This window comes from Mustelus asterias, chromosome 20, assembly GCF_964213995.1.
Source record: "Mustelus asterias chromosome 20, sMusAst1.hap1.1, whole genome shotgun sequence".
NCBI lineage: Eukaryota > Metazoa > Chordata > Chondrichthyes > Carcharhiniformes > Triakidae > Mustelus > Mustelus asterias.
The window spans coordinates 76097344-76119492 of NC_135820.1; the positions used below are offsets into that span (position 1 = coordinate 76097344).

General features: G+C 43.7%; 1 protein-coding gene across 1 annotated transcript; it reads right to left on the reverse strand.

Annotated features, from left to right (window-relative positions):
- Positions 1-595: 595 nt before the first annotated feature.
- sdc4 (syndecan 4) lies at positions 596-9538 on the reverse strand. The gene is made up of 4 exons (XM_078236882.1): positions 9182-9538; positions 6470-6498; positions 5613-5793; positions 596-4864 (listed from the first exon to the last, which is right to left on the reverse strand). The coding sequence occupies exons 1-4, from the start codon at positions 9426-9428 to the stop codon at positions 4713-4715; spliced, it is 609 nt and encodes a 202-aa protein (XP_078093008.1). The 5' UTR covers positions 9429-9538; the 3' UTR covers positions 596-4712.
- Between the last annotated feature and the right edge of the window lie 12611 nt (positions 9539-22149).

Sequence of the window (22149 nt, forward strand, 5' to 3'; positions counted from 1 at the left end):
GGTTTGCATGGCAAGGGCAACATTTATTGCCTATTGCTAAGTATCTTGGAGTTCCGCATAGTCGCAGGATTAGCATTGAGGGAGTGCTGCACTGTTGCTGATGAGCAGGACTGAGGGAGTGCTGCACTGTCAGAGGGTTAGTACTGAGGGAGCACAGCACTGTCAGAGGGTCAGTACTGAGGGAGTGCTGCACTGTCGCAGGGGCAGGGTCAGCATTGAGGGAATGCCGCACTGTTGCAGGGTCAGTGCTGAGGGGATGCTGCAATGTCACTGAGGAGCAGGACTGAGAGAGTGCTGCACTCTGAGGGACATCTTTGGACAGTAAACAGAGACCCTTTCTTCCTGGGCAGGTTGACAAAAGATTCCATGGCCACCATTTCAAAGAGGAACAGGGGAATTTTTAAACTTCACCAAGAAGCAATTACCTGATGATTATCAGGTTACCTTTTGTGGGACTTGTTGTGTGTGAGCCAGGTGCAGTCTTTCCTATTCTACAGTGACTACATTTCAAAAGAACCTCATTGGCTGTAAAGTGCTTTGGCACATCCTGAGATCAGAAGAAGTCTTTAACTAAATGCAAGGAAAGAAACTGACATTTTTGTGTAAAGATAATGTTTTATTTATACATAATACATCCAGTAACAGAACAAATTAAACATATGAATATGTACAGATCTGAAAATAGCAAATCACTTTTCTCCATGGACAAATGAGTTAGTCAACAGGAAGACAAGTTACAGTTTTCCCACTGGTACTAAGACAGTTTGGAATACTGGGGAAGCAATTTTAACCTAATCTGCCCATCGGAATTCCGATGGATCAGGAGCAATGCTGGTACTTATGCAACAGCCACTTACCCCACTCCCCCCCTTGAAATGAACGGAGGACAATATGGGAGGGATGGAAAAGTGGCGAGCTACCCCGCACTGCAAATTGCACCCACAGATCTCTGACAGTACTGGAAATTACCATGTGGATCACTACAAAGACTAGACAACTGAATTCAGCATGTACAAAAAAAAGATATTCAGAGTACCAAAATTGGAACTTACGTTGCACCCACCAGTGCCAAACTCACTCATTGGAAGTTCTAACCTAGAAGTCCCACAAACTGGCATTGATCATACTTGGAATATAATAGGGAGCAAGAAATGGTGTTGTCTGCTCATCTCCCCAACACCTCCCATGAATATAAAGGGAGGAGGAATTGATCTTTCTCTTGCTCCTCTTTCACCCTACTCTGCTTATGCATCGCAACAGCTTCATGTGCTTGCAAGTATTGCACAGTGGGAAAGCAAGAGCAACAATAAGCAGAATATTTCTGATCCAAAAACAGTCCCGACTCTCAAACCAATCCTAATATCTTCAGTGAGCAGGTGGTGATGCACTGTAAAATGCATGAAGCTTCCTCCCTTACCCAAAAACTTTATTTACCCTGCAGTTATTTGAAGCTTGCATGGGCCAAGGAAAGAAGCTTCACTTTTTAAGGGCCAATAAACACACAATGCTGGAATCTCTCACTCCAGTTATATGATATGACACTTTATATTTGCGTGTAATAGCACCAAGGGTGGCATGCAACTCCACAGTCACCAATTGGTCGCACAAGGGAGTGGACCAGGGGGTGGGAATGTTGGAGTTTTTCAAAAGGAGTTGGTCTACTCGTTTATAAAATCCAATCCCACCCGCACATCAAGCCACCATTAAGAATGTTGCTATTAGTATTTACACCAATATTAATCCAAAAAAAATCACAAATTCTTATTTCTGTACCAAAATATATAGTTTTAAATCGCAGAACCAAAAAAATTATACTTTATACTTTTCTAGAGTTCTGTACCTGGGTGAGCTTTTCAAATACTGCAGCAGCCAGTAAATGAGCACAAAGAGTTAGAAACAAACTCTTTATTTAAAAAGAAAGCTTCAATCCCATTTACTGAGTAGCTGATGAGATGGGAATAATGGCTGGACATTGGGTTTTGGCCACATAACTCTACAAATATCAACACAACTGACTGAGCCATCAAAATGGTTTTTTTTGTATAGTAATCCAGGGTACAAGCTGCCTCTCAGCCCTTGCAAAGCAACAAGCCCATGGAGGCCTTATTGAGAAAGGCCCAGTTTGAAAGCCATCATCTCCTCCAGCCACCTTCTTGCTTATCCACCTGGTAGGTGGATGGGTCAGATTATAGCCAGATTCAATTCATCATTTAATTTAGTTCACAGAAAATTAAACCAATGTTAACCAGCAACCCACAGTATGCAGAATCCTGCAGGTTTGGACAGGATTAGAACACAGCTGTGCACAATAAAGCACCACTTTATCAATTGCAATTCTGCTTAATTTTTTTTGTCCATTAGATCTATTGAAAGGAGTCCTATTCCCGCAGAATTGAAAGGATGCCTTAAACCTGGGATTGCCACAATAAGGAAGAGAATGGGGCGTGGTTGGGAATTGGTCGATTTGCCCAAAATGCGCAGAGGAAAAGGCATCAAAAGAAACTGCTTAAAACCAAAGTTCTCTTGCCTTTGGCATAGCACTCGCCCTTACTGAATTCCCATGAGTGTTTAAAACCAAACCATTAACCACCTAGGCCCAAAGGTCTGCAACTTCCCTCGCTAAACTCTCTCTCTGTAAAAACATAACACTCAGGGCCTTGTCCTTAAAGCTCCTCTGTGGCCAGTTCAGTCAATCTTACTCTGAACAATGCAAAAAGGCCCATGGTAAATTTTATTACAAAACTATTTAAAAAACGGTAAGCTTGCTTCAGGAAAAAAACATCTTAAATTGCTTTTATTGCTATATAATCAGTTTGGCCTCTCAAACAGGGCTGGCACCATCAACACTCTGATTAGTGTCTTTCTTAGTCTCAAGTGGATACCGATTGAAAGTTCAGCTTTTCCACAGGAGGGGCGATCTGAAGGGAATTTTCTCTTTAGTGTTTCTGAATTGAAATGACATTACGTTGAAAATGAGCATGGAAAGACAAAACATCAAAAGTCTTTTTGCATAGGATCTACAGCTGCACAAATGCAAGATAAAAGATTCCTTTATTTATAAAATAATTTAATCCATAAATTGCTCTCCCATTAATTTTTTTTGTACACAAAAACAGGATGTGCCTGCATTCTGAGGCATTGGAAGGTTTAGTTTAGGCTGAAGCTCAGGTTTCCCCAACAGTCTGAGTGGAAAAGTAAAGAGAGTTGCGTTTAAAAACTTTGGCATTTGATGTTCTTTAAAAAAAACATCTTTCAAAGAATCATTCTAATCGTCAAGGGATCTTATTCTCATGAACACTGACTGAGGAACGCAGCCATAGGTTCAGTTACATCAATGACTTGGGAGAGAAAAAAAACAGCAAAGGCCACGGGCTGCGCCCTACTACAGCAGGAAACGATGGATATGCGGATGACTGGTGGGTTAGTGTAAATGAGAGGATAATAAACAACAACCTCAAGTGCCCAGGAATAGGAACTTGAACCCAAAGTGTTTGACTTTTGCATGTTTCTTGCACAGAATGTCTACACAGTCCCCTAGTAACAATATGGGCCGGGGTCAAATTGGATGAGGAATGGAGAGGCAGCACATAGTCTGCACATCTCCAGGATGTAAAAAAAAAAGGGCATTTCCAGGGACAGGGTTAAATTTAAAAATAAAAAAAACACACACAAAAAGAAACCCTCGTTCTTCAAAAATAACACAGAAAACATTTCACTCCGTCACTTTCAGAATGACTGACCCCACATTATCCTGTGATGTACTGATTACTAAAATAGTAACCATTCCAGTATGAAACCTAATCATATTCACAAAATAAAAATGGCAGAAAGGTACATCATCCTAGAACTAAAACATCATTCATCTGAAACATACATTTTTAAAAAATAAAATCACACCTTGAAATAAGTGAAGAGGCGGCAATTAAAATATTTTAAGATAGATAAATTATTTTTTTTTTAAAAAAGCATGAAATTTTTAGTTAGAACCAGCTCTTACAGAATTCTTGACAGTGATGTTATAGAAACACGTTATTAGTATTTGTAATAAAATACTACAATCTATGATTATGTATGTCTCTAACCCATTTATACAAATTCCAATTTGTTTTGTGGTCAAGATGAAATGTAGGTGCCAAATAGTTTTCTGTGTGGGAGGGGAGGTGGGCGGCAACTTGTGTGAGCAGTCAGATATTTTTTTAAAACTCAGAAGAAATGTAGAAATACACCTGCTGTTCTTAACATCATTGATCAAGTTGCCAATTAGTGTTTATCCGTAGATTTCTGGGAAAATCCGTGGATATCCCTGCCCGTCTAGAAACGGCAGTATTGAAAAATCAGTTCCAATTTCAGGGATCAGAAATGTGAAACCTTTCGTCGTTCCCTCCTCAGCAGATCTTGGTAGAAATACTCGGGCGGGCAATAACAGATGTGTTTTTTTTTTAATCCAGACATCCCAATTCGAAAATGCTTTAAAATCTTTTTAATCTGGGTTAGACAACATTTTTTCCAGCACTTTGTGGATTTGTGTGGGGGTTTTTTTATATATATAATGCACACAGATGTATATGTTATATATAAAAAAAATTGCCGAGGTTTTTTAAAAAAAACTAGTTGCAGAATTTGGCTCCACTTTTTGTCTTTGACGTGTTAAGGCGGAAGCTCTTGGAAAGAATATAAAGTCTGTTGTTCAGAAGCTCAGGCACCCGTGAAGCTTATGCATAGAACTCAGTGGTTGGAGCCTTTTTGTAGATGGGTTTTTTGCTCAGGTCGTAGCTGCCTTCATCCTTCTTCCTCATGCGGTAAACAAGCAGCAGGATGAGGAGGATGGCGAACAGAAGGCCAATAGTGCCACCAGCAATCATTGCTGTAATATAAAGAGAGCACAGAGTCGATCAGCATAACTTTACAGTGTGTTTTTTAAAGTTTATTTATTAGTGTCACAAATAGGCTTACATTAACACGGCAATGAAATCCCCTAGTCACCACACTCCGGCACCCATTTGGGTACACGGAGGGGGAATTTAGCACGGCCAGTGTACCCAACCAGCATGTCTTTCAGACTATGGGAAGAAACCAGAGCACCTGGAGGAAACCCATGCAGACACAGAGAGAATGTGCAGACTCTGCACAGTGACCCAAGCCGGGAATCGAACCGGGTCCCTGGCGCTGTGAGGCAGCAGTGCTAACCACTGTGCCACCCGTGACATTGAAGTGTAGTTACTGTTCTAACTGACTGTCCATTTGCATAGAAAGCTTCTAATAGCCAGATATTTCAAAAAATAATTTGGTTTTCGGTGTAACGCCCTTTTAGGAAAGGAAATTTGTCACCCTTAACATGGCCAGTCACTAATAAATCTAATCAGGAATTCAGCAGAAACTTCTTTACCCAGCTTTATGGATTCGAATGTGGAATTCACAGCCACAGGGAGGGGAATAGCATAAATGCACTCAAAGGGAAAGCTGGATTAACAAGAAGATGAGTGGAGTCAACAGAAAATACCAGCACAGAAATTGAGCCAATGGTAATTCTAGACAAGGTGGGTTTTGTTTGGGACAGGGGGTATAAATACTTGGAACTGATCATTTCCATACATAATTACGTCAGACAGTACCTGCTAGCATCTCTGTGCTTTCAAAGACGCTGCCATTGCTGTTTGTGCTCGCCATGGCAACCCTGTTGTCGATGTCGTCCTGTGATGGGACATTTTTCACCAGATGCACTTCATTTCCCTCAATCTTGGTCTCCACATTGTCAGCCATGTCACTCTCATCAATTCGATTGTCCAGATCATCCTGGAGTAGAAATAACCATTCTGTTATACTTAGTCTTCCTCACCCCCACCATCTCCCAGTATTCTCTCTCACACAAAATGAGCAACGAAGCCACAATGTGCTATTTGTGTTATGTTGGATGCCAGCTCCTTTGTCAATGGGGTCATTCCCTTTTGCTGCCTTACTAGCAGCCATTGCTAGAGGGCCAGTAGGCATTGGGACCTTTGGTAATCTCGGTCACTTCCTCTTCCCCCTTTCTGGCACTAAGTGCAATCATTGCCACCTTCATTAACTCTGCTGTGTGACCCAGCAACATATCGGAGCGCCAGACTGCAAAATATCGCAACAACCCCAACTGTGCTCCTGTCAAGTTGTCCTTTATTGGTGCCGACACTGTAGCATTGCATTGAGCTGACACTGCAGGGGCCATCAATGCCACAGCGGTTGGGTCTAGCACAGAGTTGCAACACACAATGTGTCAAATGGCCACTTTCTGTGTGGTAACATTCTGTGGTTGGGAAACTTGTACAAAACCAAATCTCTTCAGTTAGTGGGGAATCCCGTAAAATTCACCCAGTTCTTTGGAAAACAACTCTCCTCCCATTCTGGATTCCTATTATTGGGCTCCCTTGACAATCATAGAATGAAAATCATACAACCCCAATGGCAAGTCAGTAAAGAATGGAGCATATCTCACCTCATCATCAATTGGTTTTTCGTGCCCATCTGCAAGTAAAGAAGGAACAGGTTAACCGTTACAATCTGCAAAGTCTAAATGAGCAATATATCATCGCAAAGTAAAACTGTACATATTACTATAATAAGAATCAAAACAGCCGCTGTATCACTTGGAAATGTTTCAGTGCTGGGAATGTTATTTGGAGTTAGGTAGCACACTCAGTGGGGGTGAACCTCTCCAGGCCATAGGCATTGGTACCACAGGTCTCAGATACTTTACAGGCTTCCATTCCAGAGGGGAGTACAAATTTAGACAATCACTCATTCTCCAGTGTAGTTTGGAGGAATTGGAGATGTTAACTGCTCAGTCCTCTCCAGTGGATATGAAATACCCCGCGACACGATTCAATGTAGAGCAGGCTTGTCCAGGCCAAAATTTTATCCTTAAACATCACCACAAAGAGAGAGGTGATCTGGTCATGGCATTTGAGGTTTGTGGGAGCTTGCTGTGCAGTTTGACTCGGTTTCTGCATCACATTGCAGCCAATGAATAACACTCAAGTGTAACCAAAGTGCTTTGAGGGTGTCACAGGATTGTAACAGCTTTATATGCCTGCATGGCTTGGTTCCTTCCTGTGCAGTTAGGAGTTAAGGGCAGAAAGCAGGAGTGGCTGCAAGCGATGGAATTATTTTAGAAATTGTGCAGTGTTTGGCGATCATGTCATTAGGAAACATCTTGTTCGCGAGTGACGGAGAGGAATATTTGGATAGTCAAATGAACACTGACATCCACCGCACCCCGGCATGAAGAGAATTAAACTCATGCTTCAGCATCGGTGATGTTCATCTCAAAGAAGCCTTTGATGTTCTTTCCACCCAGAGTCGGAATTTCCAATGTTGCACACTGACGAGGTGCAATTGTCGTTGTGATGGCGAGGGCGGGAAATGTGGGGTTTGAAAGGAGGCAGATTTTACAGTAACGCAGGAAGTTGTAGTCTCGCTTCAATGAGCATTGTGCTCCCTCACCCAAACCACTTCCTCAGCTCAGCTGCTTGCTACTACAGGTGACAGTTCCCACCAGAAACCGTGGCAGGAAAACCTTGCAAACTTTCTGAATGCCTCCTATTTCAACCAGAGGTCAAAGATTCCCCCCTGCCCTCCCCACCCTCCCACCCCAACTAACCCTCTGACTCTAGCTCTCAATAAGTATTCACTTGTGTTTATCCATATGGCCTATTTTGGATAAGTTAGCAAACAGGAGGGGAAAAAAAATAACTTCCAAAAATAAGGACACTCAAGGGAGGGGCACCTTAAATATTTGATGTTTTTGACCCACCCATTGAGAGAATTGGAAAGAACTTGCATCTCGGATTCCCTTTTCATCGAAAATCAACTCCTTCTAAAAATGTCATTTGCATGTGAAGGCCAGACTGCCTTGTATCGGACTCCAGACCCACAGCAAGTGTGGCGGAATCCAAAATAGCTTCACAAGCGATGTGTTCAAGGCAACTGATCAACACCCTTCCCAAGGGAAATGAAGGATGGACAGGTTTTGCCACTGGGGGTTAGATCCCCCTGAATGATCAACCAGAGAGCTGTCTGGCCTCTCCCAGCCTCCAGAAAGACACAAAGCCTGGGAAGAGATAGATTACAGGCCATTCTTAAATTAATGGGCAGCTCGTTAAAGAGACAGATTTTAATAGCTGGAATTACACCCACGTCTGGAAAAAAAAGGACTGAGTGGACTTGTAAAATAGTTTTAAATAAATGAGATATGGTTTGTAAATCCTGCCCAGTTAAATGGAAATGAGGGAATTAACAAGAGAAATATACACACATCGGAGGAAGGAACAGCCACAAAAATGATTGTAAAACTAAGCTGCATAAAAAAACCCACAATTTATACAATGTTGGCAGAAACTATAGGTTAGAGAGTGCTTAAAATAACTCCCAGTGGTTTAAACAGATTAAAATGTAGAATGAGGTTAAATGTTAGCATGTGATGGAGTGTTTTGCAAGTTGCAGATGAGGATTGCAAGAGATTTGCTTATTTCTGAAGTAGCAAGAGATAATTTCATATAGCACAATGCATTGCATGCGAGAGAGAGAGATTGATTGATTGGATTGATTATGCAAGATGGGCTGTTGGGGAGCATGCTGTTAAAATTCCATTTGCCTTCAAGCACAAAAGAGCTTGCCCTTTAACTCCAAACTAGTAAATGCTTAAACCCACAAACAGGCTCGAAAAGAACCCTGCTTTTTGGACTTTAACCTGGTGTTCTGAGACTTCTTACTGTGTTTTAAACAGGTGGCCATGGGCATTGATGTGCAAGAACTGCCTTGCACTGGAGATGTGATATTAGGGATGGGTGGGTGTTCAAGTCAGCTCATCTACTTCAGTCTGTGACTGAACACAATCCTATACACTAATCAACAGCTGCACACAAGAGATAGTGAGGAGCTGTGATAGCCCCCTCCCTCTGACAGTGGCGATGAAAATAAATATGCTTAGAACCTAGCAATGGAGTTTGGCCTATTGTCCCCAACAATTAAACTTCCAGAGTCAAGAAGCTAAGTTAGGTGGCAGATATTGGAAATCAGAAATAAAGACTTGTGGAAATTTAGTGGCTCTCCAGGGGGGTTAGGGGACTGTGGTTGTGTGTCAAGTCCCAACCCACATAGATTAACCTGGATTAGTACAACTACACAACCAGAAATGAGATATACTTACCCATATCATTGTCATCTCCAGAGGCGAAACCAGAGCCATCTTCTTGCTCGTCAGGGTAAAGTTTATTTAATCCATGAAACCCTGAACCCTCCAGGTCATTGAAGTGGTTCTTTTCAGAAAGCTGCATGAGAGAGAGAGAGTCGATACTCAGACCAGTACAGAGTATGCAATTCAGCAACCAGACCTTGTGCAGCTTAACCCGAACATTGCGTTTAGTTCCCAGACATTTAAACAACATTAAATTCATCCTTTTTCATGGTTGGAGAGTGGGAATGAGAGACATTTCCCTCTCCCTCACCCCCTCCTCCAAGGTCAGTCGAGCACAAGCTCCAAATCACATGTTAAACAGAAACAAGTGCGACATTCTTACTGTTAAAGCAGCAACATTCCGATCAGCCAGTAAACAGGAAAGAAGTTATAAATATATACCCTGGACCTAAGTGCAAACAGAGGGGGAAGAGGGGCAGAGACAGATGCATTCATTGTCTTTCTACTCTGCCGCAAGTCATCTTCTGAATCTTTCCATTCACTCGTCATTTTTTAAAAAAAAGAGACAACTTCATTGATAGCAACGTGACCAAAACCAGAGGAAATAAAAAAATGATTTAATGTATTTGACTTGAACATTTCTGATCCCACTGCGCCTGTTAATGTTGCAGTGTCGTGTCCTCAAGAACAACATTCAACTCAAGGAGAGCAGATAGATGCTGGTTCACAATGGGAGATTCATAGAATCCTTGCAGTGCAGATGGTGGCCATTTGGCCCATCGAGTCTGCTCCGACAACAATTCCACCCATACCCTATCCCTGTAACCCCATGAATTTACCCTGCTAATCCCCCTGACACTAAAAGGGGCAATTTAGCGTGGCCAATCCACCTAACCCACACATCTTTGGAGTATGGGAGGAAACCAGAGCACCCGGAGGAAACCCACGCAGACACGGGGAGGTCATGCAAACTCCACACAGACAGTGTCCCGAGGTCGGAATTGAATCCGGATCCCTGAAGCTGGCTATGCTAGCCATTCTGAGTGGAAGATTTGGCTTGGCTCCTTTTGTGTGGGAGTGTGGGAGTTATGGCAAATGTGGAGTTGGAGGGAGGCTGTGCATTGATCATCGTTTCCCCATACACTTGAGCCAAGGAACACCATGCACCTCCAACACAAAACTGCAGTTGCTGATCAGTAGAATCACAAATCAAAACTCACACCCATAGGATGAAACACCAGGGCAGCAATCAGCTGCCACAACGGACCCCAGGTTACCAGGAAGGGGAGATCAGCTGGGATTCCCATCAACAGCAAGTGACCCCCTGATGTAAATTTAGGTAGCTAACCCACCTGGGACTGAGCACCATCCTATATACTGACCAAGCAGCAGCAGTGATGTTCACTGCACACAAGACTTGGCCGGGAACAAGAGCGAGAGACCTGGGCCACAACCAGAGCAATGATTACACTTTGGAAAGCCTACAAGTGGAAAAATGTGCAGAGGAGATTGCAGATTTAAAATAGATATAGTACAGAGTTACAGCCCATCAGTCTGACAGTTACACATGTAGCATTCCATCAGCAAGTGACAGCAAATAGCTCAACAATAAACCAAGTGGGTAACTTTCTCTGTGGACAAGCACCACTTGCACTCTCGGACTGGTGCCTTCCCTGCAGTTCAGAACTGAAGTCACGTGGGATTTACATTTAAAAATGATCTTAAAGCCTGGGTGTGTGCGCATGTCAATCCCACATGACAGGTATTTGATGCTTTTCCAGAACCACTTCTTAAAAAGCAATTAGACGCTGCAGAAAATAAGGTTGGTAAAATTCCAAAAAGGATAGGATCAAATGGGCAGAAGGGTCTTTTTCATTGGAATTAATCTCCTGACAACAGCACACTGTTGGAATGTCGGCAGAAATTTCCCAGCTAATTAGGGGTATTGGTACCATGGTATATGTCTCCATGACTAATGTCCTTTAAGAAAGGAAATCTGCTGTCTCTACCCAGTCTGGCCTACGTGTGACTCCAGAACCACAGTAATGTGGTTGATTCTTAACCGCCATTCAGTTCAAGGGCAGTTAGGGATAGGCAACAAATGCTGGCCTTGCCCACATCCCATGAAAGAATAAAGAAAAAAAAGCTTCCTTTTTATGGAAGATATGGAAGCGCCATGTTCCATATCACCAATTTCTTTTCTAAATAAAGCTATTAACTGCACAGGTTACCATGGTCTGAAAAAAAAATGCTGCTTAGGTGCAATTTTCCCTGAACAGGAGCCCGAGTGTGGTGACTAGGGGACTTTCACAGTAATTTAAACTTACTGGCCAGGACGCTGGAGAGAATCTCTAACCTAGTGCCTTGGGACCTTCTAACACCTTCCCCATGGGGCAGATTGGATTAGTCTGTAATCCCTCAGTATGGCGCTGGGGTGCCAGTGGAGGTTTGCTTCACTGACCTCCAAGAATGGGGCACAAAGCCACAACCTTCAGAGACTTCTACCCAGAACCAAGACTGACAACAAATCATTGATGGAATGGCACAACAGTTACTTGTGGGTTGCAGATAGCCTCTTGGATATACAAGAGGACTAAACCATCAGAGAATTTAATTAGAGAGGAAGGGAAGGTGTAATCAGTAGTTACAAGGTTACTTGCACAATTTGTTTGGGACATTTTGAGTCACTGAGTTGCAACATAGCCTCCTTACTCTTGAAAACTTTAACAAATTTGTGCAAGTCACTTTTTCTTTCAAATTCCCTCTCCATTAAGGCATACTAGGACACTATTTTCACAAGCTCCTGCAATAGGCCCAAATGGCATATTGCCCACGCAAGGACAATGAGCGTTGATTAGAAGGAATGGAACCCAGGGATGCCAGGACTATGGCGCTGCATTTTGCCCCTCCTGTGCTAAAGTGGTCAAGTCCAAAGCCTTCCAATCTGTGCAGGCCACATTCAGAAATATCTACTCACAATCCCGAGGAATACCTGCCCTCCTCCAAACCTGGTGTCTTTTTCCTTCAGATTTTCCATTGTCACACTATCAGGGGCCACACTTTCCGCTGTCTAAGTACCCAAGCTCCCTGCTGCCCCTCTCTCTCCTTTAGAATGTGCACAGTTGACCAATATTGTGGCTACCGGTCTCCTCAAAAATAGCAAATGACGCTCTTACAAAATGCTTTGGGATGTTTTACCGCTTTCAAAAAAAAATGGCACAAGTTGTTGTATAACAAAATGTTGATAAGAAGGGGCTGTTGAATTAGCTGCTCATTTGCACGATCCAGATTGTCAGCCAGTCAAAAACATCCTCACACTTCAGCTGTGTAAACACAGAAGTCCAGCGAGCACCCGGTATTTGAGTGATAAGGTGAAATAAAAACACAAGCACCATGACAAAAAAGCCACGGCTGGGTGCTCAGAGCGGGTTGCAGCTTGATCAATAGCTTGCACAGTCAAAAGTGAACAAAGAAGCTAAGGAACTCCCCAAATACTAAAGAAATAAAAACAGAAAGGTTGTAATGGAAGATGCGGGTGGTGGCAAAAAGTGCACATTTTCTGATTAAAATCAGCGTTACTGGAACAGCCCAATCACCTGCCTGGTCCACTGCCAGGATCGCTTTTAGCCAGTGCCAGTTACATTCCGTATCCACCATTCTGCATTCAGCACCTTGCTCACAGGAAGGGTCACCTAGACTGTATGTGCTGCATGTGACAGTTACAATCTTTTAGACTTCCAAGCAAAACTCGGGCACGGTCATTACCGGTCAAACTGAAATCCCATCCGCCCTCAGCCCCCTCCCCTGCTGCACTGCTCTGTGTGGTTAATGTATAGTCTGTCCCTTTTAAGGCCATTGCTCAAGTACATTACAGCGGGGATGTTACCCCGACAGTTTTAATCAATCTCTGGGTGTAATTAAACCGGCTGTCAGGTTCTGTGTACAGTTGAATAGTTGTTCCCACATGTAACTTGACTCCATTTTCTCCATGTCTTTCAATATATTTTTTTGAAAAGCCAGGTTGATTGAAATGAAACAGGTGTCAAATTTGCATCTACTAACCCAACAGCAGAGGGGGTGGTTAGAATCAGTATTCAAACAGCCTCAAGTGGAAAGTCACAGGTAACTCAAAGTCAGAAAAACGTACTGCTAACCAGATGATTTGCCACAGGGAAAGAGACGTTTATCTGTTCACCTGCAACCTCCGGAATTTTTTTTTAAGAAAAGACCCGAACTAAACAGGTCTGGAACACACTACCCGAATGTGGAGGAACTAGATTCTATCAATCATAGTAACTTCTGTAAAGGCAACCTGACACGTATGTGAAGAGGATTAATTTGCAGGGTTTTGTGTTTTTGGGGTTGGGGGAGACTAAATTGCATAGCTTTTTCAAAGAGCTGGCACGGTCACCTTGGGCCAAATGGCCTCTGCGTTGCAAGATTCTATTCTTGGTGCACCCAGTTACTCCATTTAACCCTATCCCTTCCAATTGGTCATATGGTGTATTGGACTGCAAGTCATGGCTGTCTACTATAGTATCCATGATGTGGAGATGCCGGCGTTGGACTGGGGTAAACACAGTAAGAAGTTTAACAACACCAGGTTAAAGTCCAACAGGTTTATTTAGTAGCAAAAGCCACACAAGCTTTCGGAGCTGCAAGCCTGAAGAAGGGGCTTGCAGCTCCGAAAGCTTGTGTGGCTTTTGCTACCAAATAAACCTGTTGGACTTTAACCTGGTGTTGTTAAACTTCTTACTATGGTATCCCCATTGGAATGGTTATTCAATCCCAGATAAGGGAAAGTGCTTGGCTCTTTTGAACCCGGACTATAGCCCTGGTCACCGTGCAAAATAATTGCAAAACACACTGGCCCTTCAGCCAGTCTCACCATTCAATTAAATCATGGCTGCTCTGTTACCCAACCTCCAAATCCTGGACTCAAAACTGAGCTGGATTGACCGTAAAAAATACTGAGACCACAAGAGCAAGTCAGGAATACTGCAGAGAGTAGCTCGCCTCGACTCTCCAAAGCCTGTCCACCACCTACACAACACAAGTCAGGAGTGTGATGGAATACTCTCCACTCGCCTGGATGAGCGCAGCTCCAACAACACTCAGGACTAAGCAGCTCACTTGCTTGGCACCCCATCCACCAGCCTAAACATTTACTTCCTCCAGCACCAACGCACAGTGGTGAGCAGCAAATCAACCTTAATCCAATATTCCAGGAAAAGTGACCCTGGGTTAAGATTAAGCAGAAGCATTGGCTGTTGATGACAAAAAACAGCTAAAATTTGAAATATTTTATGCTTTTTAATTCCTAATTCATCAGCTTGTAAACTTACTGGATTCTAGCCATCAGGTGATGCAAACAGATCGCTTCCAACTAGGAAACAACTCATACATGTCACGCTTTCATTGTTGCATTTGTAAGGAAATGTGAAGGGGGGGTGGGTAATAAAGAGTCATTGCTGTTAATTTTAGGCTTATTAAATGTCCTAATTCTCAATGAAGTTCAGGATTTGCAGCAATTACATAGTGGCCTTTTGCCAAGTTGAACACAATACTCCCGTTAGCAACTCAGGGGGAATGGAATGGTCACCATAAAGAACCATCTCTCTGTGGCAGCAATCTCACTTGATCTCCACAAATGTCTAAATATCTAACCTTCGGTATCTGATTAACGCTCACTCAATCTGCCTCATGAAAAAGGGCAAATCTGTTGAGGAAGGAATTCATTTTTTTTCTAAATAGAAGATTGTAAACAAGAACATCACAGCCTTCACATCCCTGCACCAGTGACTGGAAGCGCCCCCACAAGGAGCTCTTGAACCGACCATGCCACATTTTGTTGCATTTACTGAAATAATATTTTTGTTGGGGGGCGGGGGAAGAGGGAGAAAGTGGACCTGTAGACCTCAAGATGATAGAATTGGTTCTGTTGGTGCCTCAAGCAACTCCTCAAAGCTCCCATCACAATTATTTCAGGTTAGAATGAAAATGAGGAAATCACATCCACCCATCCTTCCACAGGCAACAGCTCCTTCCCGGCCAAGGAACTCAGCCCTTGCACACAAGCCAATTTTACAGACTTCTCGCTTGCCAAGCAATGCATGGGTCGCTCTGTCGCAACAAGGGAATGAGCCAACACTTGGCAACTCTCCAAACCACTCCCAGTTGGATTTTGTTTGCTGCAGTGTTAAGCGGGGTGGATACCACACTGGGTCCTTTGACAATGCCAAAGGAGTGGAAATACACCAATAATTAGAGCAATTTTTAATCTGAGCCAAACACATGGGGAGTGACTCCGCTATTCTCAGTTTCAAATCTTGATCACGCAATGGTCTCCTGATCCTTCTCAAGTCTCAACTTGTAACTTCTGGGAGCGGTCCAAGACCTTCCAGCAACACAAATCCATGAAGAGGTAAAATGGCGCGATTTTAACATCTGACATATGTCTTCATTTCGAAGAAGCAGATTTGAGTGGCGCTGGCTCTCCTTCGTCCCACTGGGGAGTCTCCCCGTTCAATACAATTCCCTTGCACCCTTTTGTCTCTTAAAATGTCTCCAAATTACTCCGTTTAAAGTCAACTTGAGATAAAGTGTAATCCTACCCATTGCATAAAGAAATTCCAACTTCCTTTTCTTGCCATATTAATTTGGAATTCAAAGTGCTTGTATAATTCTATATTATAATAAACCTCTAGCATAAAAATACTCCCAACTCCCTTTAATCCTTGCCATAATTGGAATTTAAAGAATGTGGCAGCTACTTCCAGGACTGGGGTGGGGGTGGTAGTGTACACTTATTTACAAATCCCTCTATAGCCTCAATCATCCCTGCTGGAACTCTGCAACATTTTAAAATATCTCAGCGCTCCCAATTTTTAATCACTCTAACCATTGGCTGCTGTGCCTTCAGCTGCCTGGTCCCTAAGCTCTGGAATGTCCTCCCTGTACTAGTGTCTCCTTGTAGGAAATACTTGTTGAATCAAAGATGTTGGTCACCTGTTCTAATATCTCTTTACATGGCTCAGTGACTAAATATGTTTGAAATCGCTCCCATGAAGCATCTTGGGGACATTTTTACCGTGTCAAAAACCAGTACTATACAAGTTTATGCTGCCAGCTGTGTTTTCTGCTGCACCAGAATGTTTTGGAACCATGAACAATTTTAGCCGCAAACTCTTAATGAAGTGTAGGTTTCGGCAATACCACTGAAACTGGGTGGTTAAATAAAGAAATAAAACACAAAGAGGTTGGGGATAGGTAGAATGGCCAGTTAGGATGCACATGCTCAGTAAAGCAGGACACAAAGGGATAAAATGTTGAGGCAACCTAACAAAAGGAGCCAACAAATTTCATTTACAGCTCAATGGCCCACCAAGCTAAAGTGAGAATGTGGCCCGACCACATTGAGACAATTGGTTATCTTTTCGACAGCAAGTGTGTCAAATCTCATTGGTTCCGCTGTCAGTATGGGGCAGCTATTGAACAAAAATGTCTGACTTGAAATGTCTGCATAAAATGCCAGAGAGAAGGAGCGAGAGATAGAGGTGCTAGGGCCTGGACCCGGCCACAATGGATAGGCAGATTTGACAGCAATGGTGTTCTCAAGAGCACTGTTATTCTTAATCAACAGGCAGTGCAAACAGCAACCAAACGTTAAAGGGAACGAAAGTTGCCAATAAGAGATCAACTGACTTGTGCGGTCACAGGGGCCTGGACAACTTTCTCAGCAAGAAATATTATCCGCATATCTCCGCTACATCGAAAGGCATCGCATTTTTTAGAAGAAGACCTGGTTTTGGCATTCCGGCACCAAAAGGGGGAATGTGAAGTGCCAGACTGGAGATTTAAATACATAACTCACGGCATCTCTTCATGCTCTCTGTTCTCCCTGGTGTCAAAGACCAAGAATGGCCTCTTTGCAAGCAGCACTCCCCTTCCCCCCCCCCTCATCATTATTTGGTTGATGGATAAATGTTGGCCAGGGCACCAGGGGTGGGGAATCTCTTGCTCTTCTTTCATAAGAAACATTGGATATGTTGTCTTCGCGCAAGGGGATGGTTCCAATCATTCCTCCTACAGGCCTTCACCAAAACATTGCCATTTCTCTCACTTTCTAACATTTCCAGCGCTGGTTGAAAACTCCTCGGTGTCCTTGGTCCTGAAGAGAAAACAGAACTCCACCTGGATTCTTGCCCCGGTTACGCACAACGTGACAAAAGCCTTTTCGTAGCCAAAGGGTCAATGAGGCCTTCAAATCACTGTTCCTTTTTAAAAAACTTGGCTGTCATTCCAACCTCCTTTGTTTTGCTTGACAATGGTTTCTACATTCATATTATTTACACTCGAAACAGAGGACAATGGTGGGGGTTGGGAGGGAAAGAGAGACAGTGACCCCAGACAGAGTTTCTAAACATCTGCAGGCTCTGAGAGGGGTGATTTAAGAGGCTCAAATTCCATACAGCCTCTTCATCGCGTTTGCCTCGAGAGTAAAGTTTCTTTCTGGAATACATTTAGGTATCTTCTATCACTAACCCCTCCCCTAAAGTACACCTACTGGCGACACAAAGCCCCCCTGCAGAGGAGATCCCAGGCATGCGAACTGAACACAACAATCAGTGATCTGAAAGCAACATCAGCACAAACAGATTATCCAGTCCGTTATCACACGGCAGTGCGTCAAGAGCTTGCCATGTGCAAACTGGCTGCTATTGTTTCCAACAGTGGTGACTGCTTTGGCTGTAAAGCACTTTGGAAGCCTGGAGGTTAAGAAGCCTCTGGATTTGGGGCAAGCAACAAAAATAGATTCTTGTCATTCAGCTTGAGGGCACGTGTCCCTTTGCCTCCTCCCCCACCAACCAAAGAACCTCCCAATTAGTGCACAAGACTCAAACCCACCTGGGTCAAGTGCTGGTAACCGGGATTAGGTGGGAGGTCAGGTGTTTCTCGCATGCCGGTACAGACCCGAGGGGTATCTCCTGCATGGTATGATTCTATGAATTAACAGTGACTTGGAGAGAGGCATTGGTGTCTCACCCGTTGCAAGAAGTCAGCTTCAAAAAAAGGAGATAAGAGAGAGCACAGGGGAACTGAAATGGGGGAGATATGTCTGGAGACACTGACTACAACAAGTGGTACACAGAAATATACAGAAAATCTCTTCCGCTTAAGTTTAAAGTTTATTTATTAGTGTCACAAGTAGGCTTACATTAACACTGCAATGAAGGTACACTGAGGGAGAATTTAGCATGGCCAATGCACCTAACCAGCACGTCTTTCAGACTGTGGGAAGAAACCAGAGCACCCGGAGGAAATCCACGCAGACACGGGGAGAACGTGCAGACTCCACACAGACAGTGACCCAAGCCAGTAATTGAAGCTGGGTCCCTGGCGCTGTGAGGCAGCAGTGCTAACCACTGTGCCACCCACTTGGCAGCGACTGAAGCAAACCTACAAGTGTGCATTAAGTAAAGAGGAGGGAGAAATGCTGGATTGTGAAGTTCCACAGACACAATAGCATTATCTAAAATACAGCCATCAAAACAGGATATTTTCAACAATTTAAAAATGTTAGAAGGATTGGCTGCACAATTTAATGAATTCTGCTGCATTGCCTTCTGGTGAAGGAATGTTTTGCAGCCACTCCCTGTTTTGAAGAGGTACTTTGATACCTATAAAACAAAGAAAACAGGTGAAGGCTGGCGGTGGGAGGGTGAGACTCAGGCCCGAGGGCCTAAGTACAGGAGGAACTAGACTCGATGCCAAACTACTGTCACTACAGTAGAAACAAAAAAGTTTCAGGATGGAAAAGGCAATCTGTGATCCCTTGTGAGGTGAAGACATGCAACAACAGTTCACTCCATAACTATCTGAACCAACCAAGCGAGAGAAACACCAACATATCAAGGGGATTTCTGTTAAAGGGGCACCGTACCATTAGATTTACCTTCTGAAGGCTTACACAGTCCTCCCTCCCACTTTGTTGCCGCCAAGAGGCTAATCTTTTGTGTCTTCAGCCCAATGTCAGTCAGTGGTCAATGAGGGGCAGTGGGAAACAAGCCAAATCTTGCCCTTGTCAGACACCCTACAAGCCGGCCAAGTTGTTCCAACACCCCTAACCCAGGGGTACAGAGCAGACTGGCAACTAACAAGTAGGGTCAATAAATAAGATCCCTCAATTCAAGAGCAAATTAAAACTGTATAAGAACAATTATGTTGTTAATGGTAACGACAGAGGCACAAATCACAAATCTCATTCACACCAACTGTCATTTTAACTAGTTAACAGATTTCTAGAACATTCTACCTGTCCAGACAGAAAAATCACAGCCTTCATATCACAAGACCCCAACATATTAGTTCAAACAGCTTATCAAAAGCAGCTCAGCATTAACATGCAACTGGCCTCCCGATTGAAAACACAGCTTGCAGGAGTGCAGACTATGTTTAATCTCGAGGGACTGCATTCCATCGGACTCTGTAAATAGCACCAGGTCTCACCGATAGCAACAGCTTCAGAAAAGGGTCAACGAGTCTACTAGAGAGAAAAAAAAACCTTACCATGTAGGAAGGGGAAAAAGTATGGATTCATGCTTAAATGAAACAGAATTCATCCTATCTGACATTGCAGTCCCCGTCTGCAATGAGCCCCTTCTGCCACAAGATTATCTGGTTGAGACTGGTTTTAGGGTGGCATGGTGGCATAGTGGTTAGCACTGCTGCCTCACAGCACCTCGCAGTCTGTCTGGAGTTTGTATGTTCTCCGTGTCTACGTGAGCTTCCTCTGGGTGCTCCAGTTTCCTCCCACACTTCAGAGATGTTCAGGTTAGGTGAATTGGCCATGCTAAATTGCCACTTTGGTGTCTCAAGATGTGCAAGTGGGGGGGGGGGGAAAGTAGGTTTAAATGGGGAGAGGGCCTGGGTGGGATGTTCTGTTGGGAGATCAGTGCAGGCTCGATAGGCTGAATGTACGTAGGGATTCTATGATTTATAAAGCCAGTGTGACATGCCATCCACCTTCACAATGACACAAGTACCAGACCAAGAAAGCAAAAACATTTCATAGAATGGTTATTACTCAGAAAAAAAGAGGCCATTCTGCCCACTGAGTCCATGTCAGCTCTCTGCCAGAGCAACTCAGCTAAGCCCAAGCAGAGTAAATATCCTAGTAGATCTGGACAAGGGGAATTCCATGTCAGCCTGATGTCAACCTCACAACCCTCGGCAATCCATTGTGCAATAGGCTGCCAAATACACTATTCTCAGTGAGAATACACTCTCACCTCTGGGTCAAAAGGGCGAGGGTTCAATTTCCACGACAGAAACTGGAGCACATTAATCCAGGCTGAAACTCCAGTGCCGTGCGGAGGGAGTGCTGCACTGCCCAAGGTGTCTTCTTTTGGATGGTACATTAGACCAAGGCCCTCTCTACCCCCCTACGAGAGGCAATGGTCCTAACTTCAAAGAAAAGCAGGAGAATTGGTGTTCTGTCCAATATCTACCCCTTAGTTAACACTTGGTTATTTATCTAATTGCTATTTCTAGGACCTTGGGTGTGGACAAAAAGAATGGGATTTGGCACTTCCCTGCATCCCAACAGTAACTGCTCTTTTTGCAAAAAAAAATTATGTCGATCGCCAACCTTAACTTTGTTACTCTTCACGGATGCTGACTGACCTGCCCACATGCATTTTCTGGTTTTAGTTCAAAGCATTCCATTGGCTGTAAAACACTTTTGGGGCATTGGGAAAGTATTATACAATGCAAATCATTTCTATGGAGGTAGTTAAAAAAGCATCATCATACCCAAGAGACAGAGAGAGAGCCCCTCCCCAACATCAATCACAACTCAGGTAACCAACAAAGGAAACTCTTTCACCACCTCAGAACATCTAAGATTGATGAATCAATGAAGTTCTATATTGTAGAAAACCACCACAACATCTAAGCCATTGCAGCCACAAATGGGAAAATACACCCAGTGTGCATACCCACACACACAAGAGTAGGTCATAAATTCAGCTGGAGCTAACATATAACAGGGTTGATGGTGGGGGCACTGGCTGGCCCTACACTGCTTGTGGTAGTGAAGAGTGGTGTTCATTGCTACCGGCTGCTGTAACTCCTTGTCCAATTAATGTTTAGACACAGCTGATAGGGTAACAAAGTGCTCTTCACCGAGCCACCTTTGTGGGTTTCTAATTATTTTTAGGCAGGGGCATTAGAAATCTAGAAACTAGGCAGGCATACATAGTTAAATACAGATCAGTCATGATCCAATTGAATTATAGAATTGGCTTGAGGGGCCAAGTGGCCTCCTCCTGTTCCTACTCACACGTGCTTTTGATCCCTTATTATCTCTCAGTAATTTTGAACACAAATGGCTGGCACTGCTGCCTCACAGCGCCAGGGACTTGGGTTCAATTCCAGGCTCGGGTCGATATCTGTATAGTTTGCACATTCTCCCCGTGTCTGCGTGGGTTTCCTCCGGGTGCTCTGGTTTCCTCCCACATCCCAAGATGTGTAGGTTAGGGGGATTAATGGGGGTAAATATGAGGTTACGGTAATAGGGCCTGGGGTGGGATGCTCCTTCAGTACAGACTTGATGGGCCGGGTGGCCTCTTTCTGCACTGTAGGGATTCTATGGCCCAAAATTTACCACCCCGCCCACCACGGGAATCAGAGCGGGCTGAGGGGCAGACCTGGGGAAATCTGTTGACCTCGAGCAAAATTTTACAATATTGGGACGAGCGAGGACGCAAAATCCCGCCCAATGGTTCTGATTTCCACTCTACTGTTACTTTCACATTATTTCTCACTTACCCCCATTTTTTAAAAAAAGTTTCTTAAATATATCTTTCAGTTTTGATGAAGCTCCATGCCCACGATGTTAAACCTTTCGCTGTTCCCTCCACAGATGGCCCTCGGATTGGTGAGTATTTTATCACTGATATGTAGGAGGCTTTGATGGA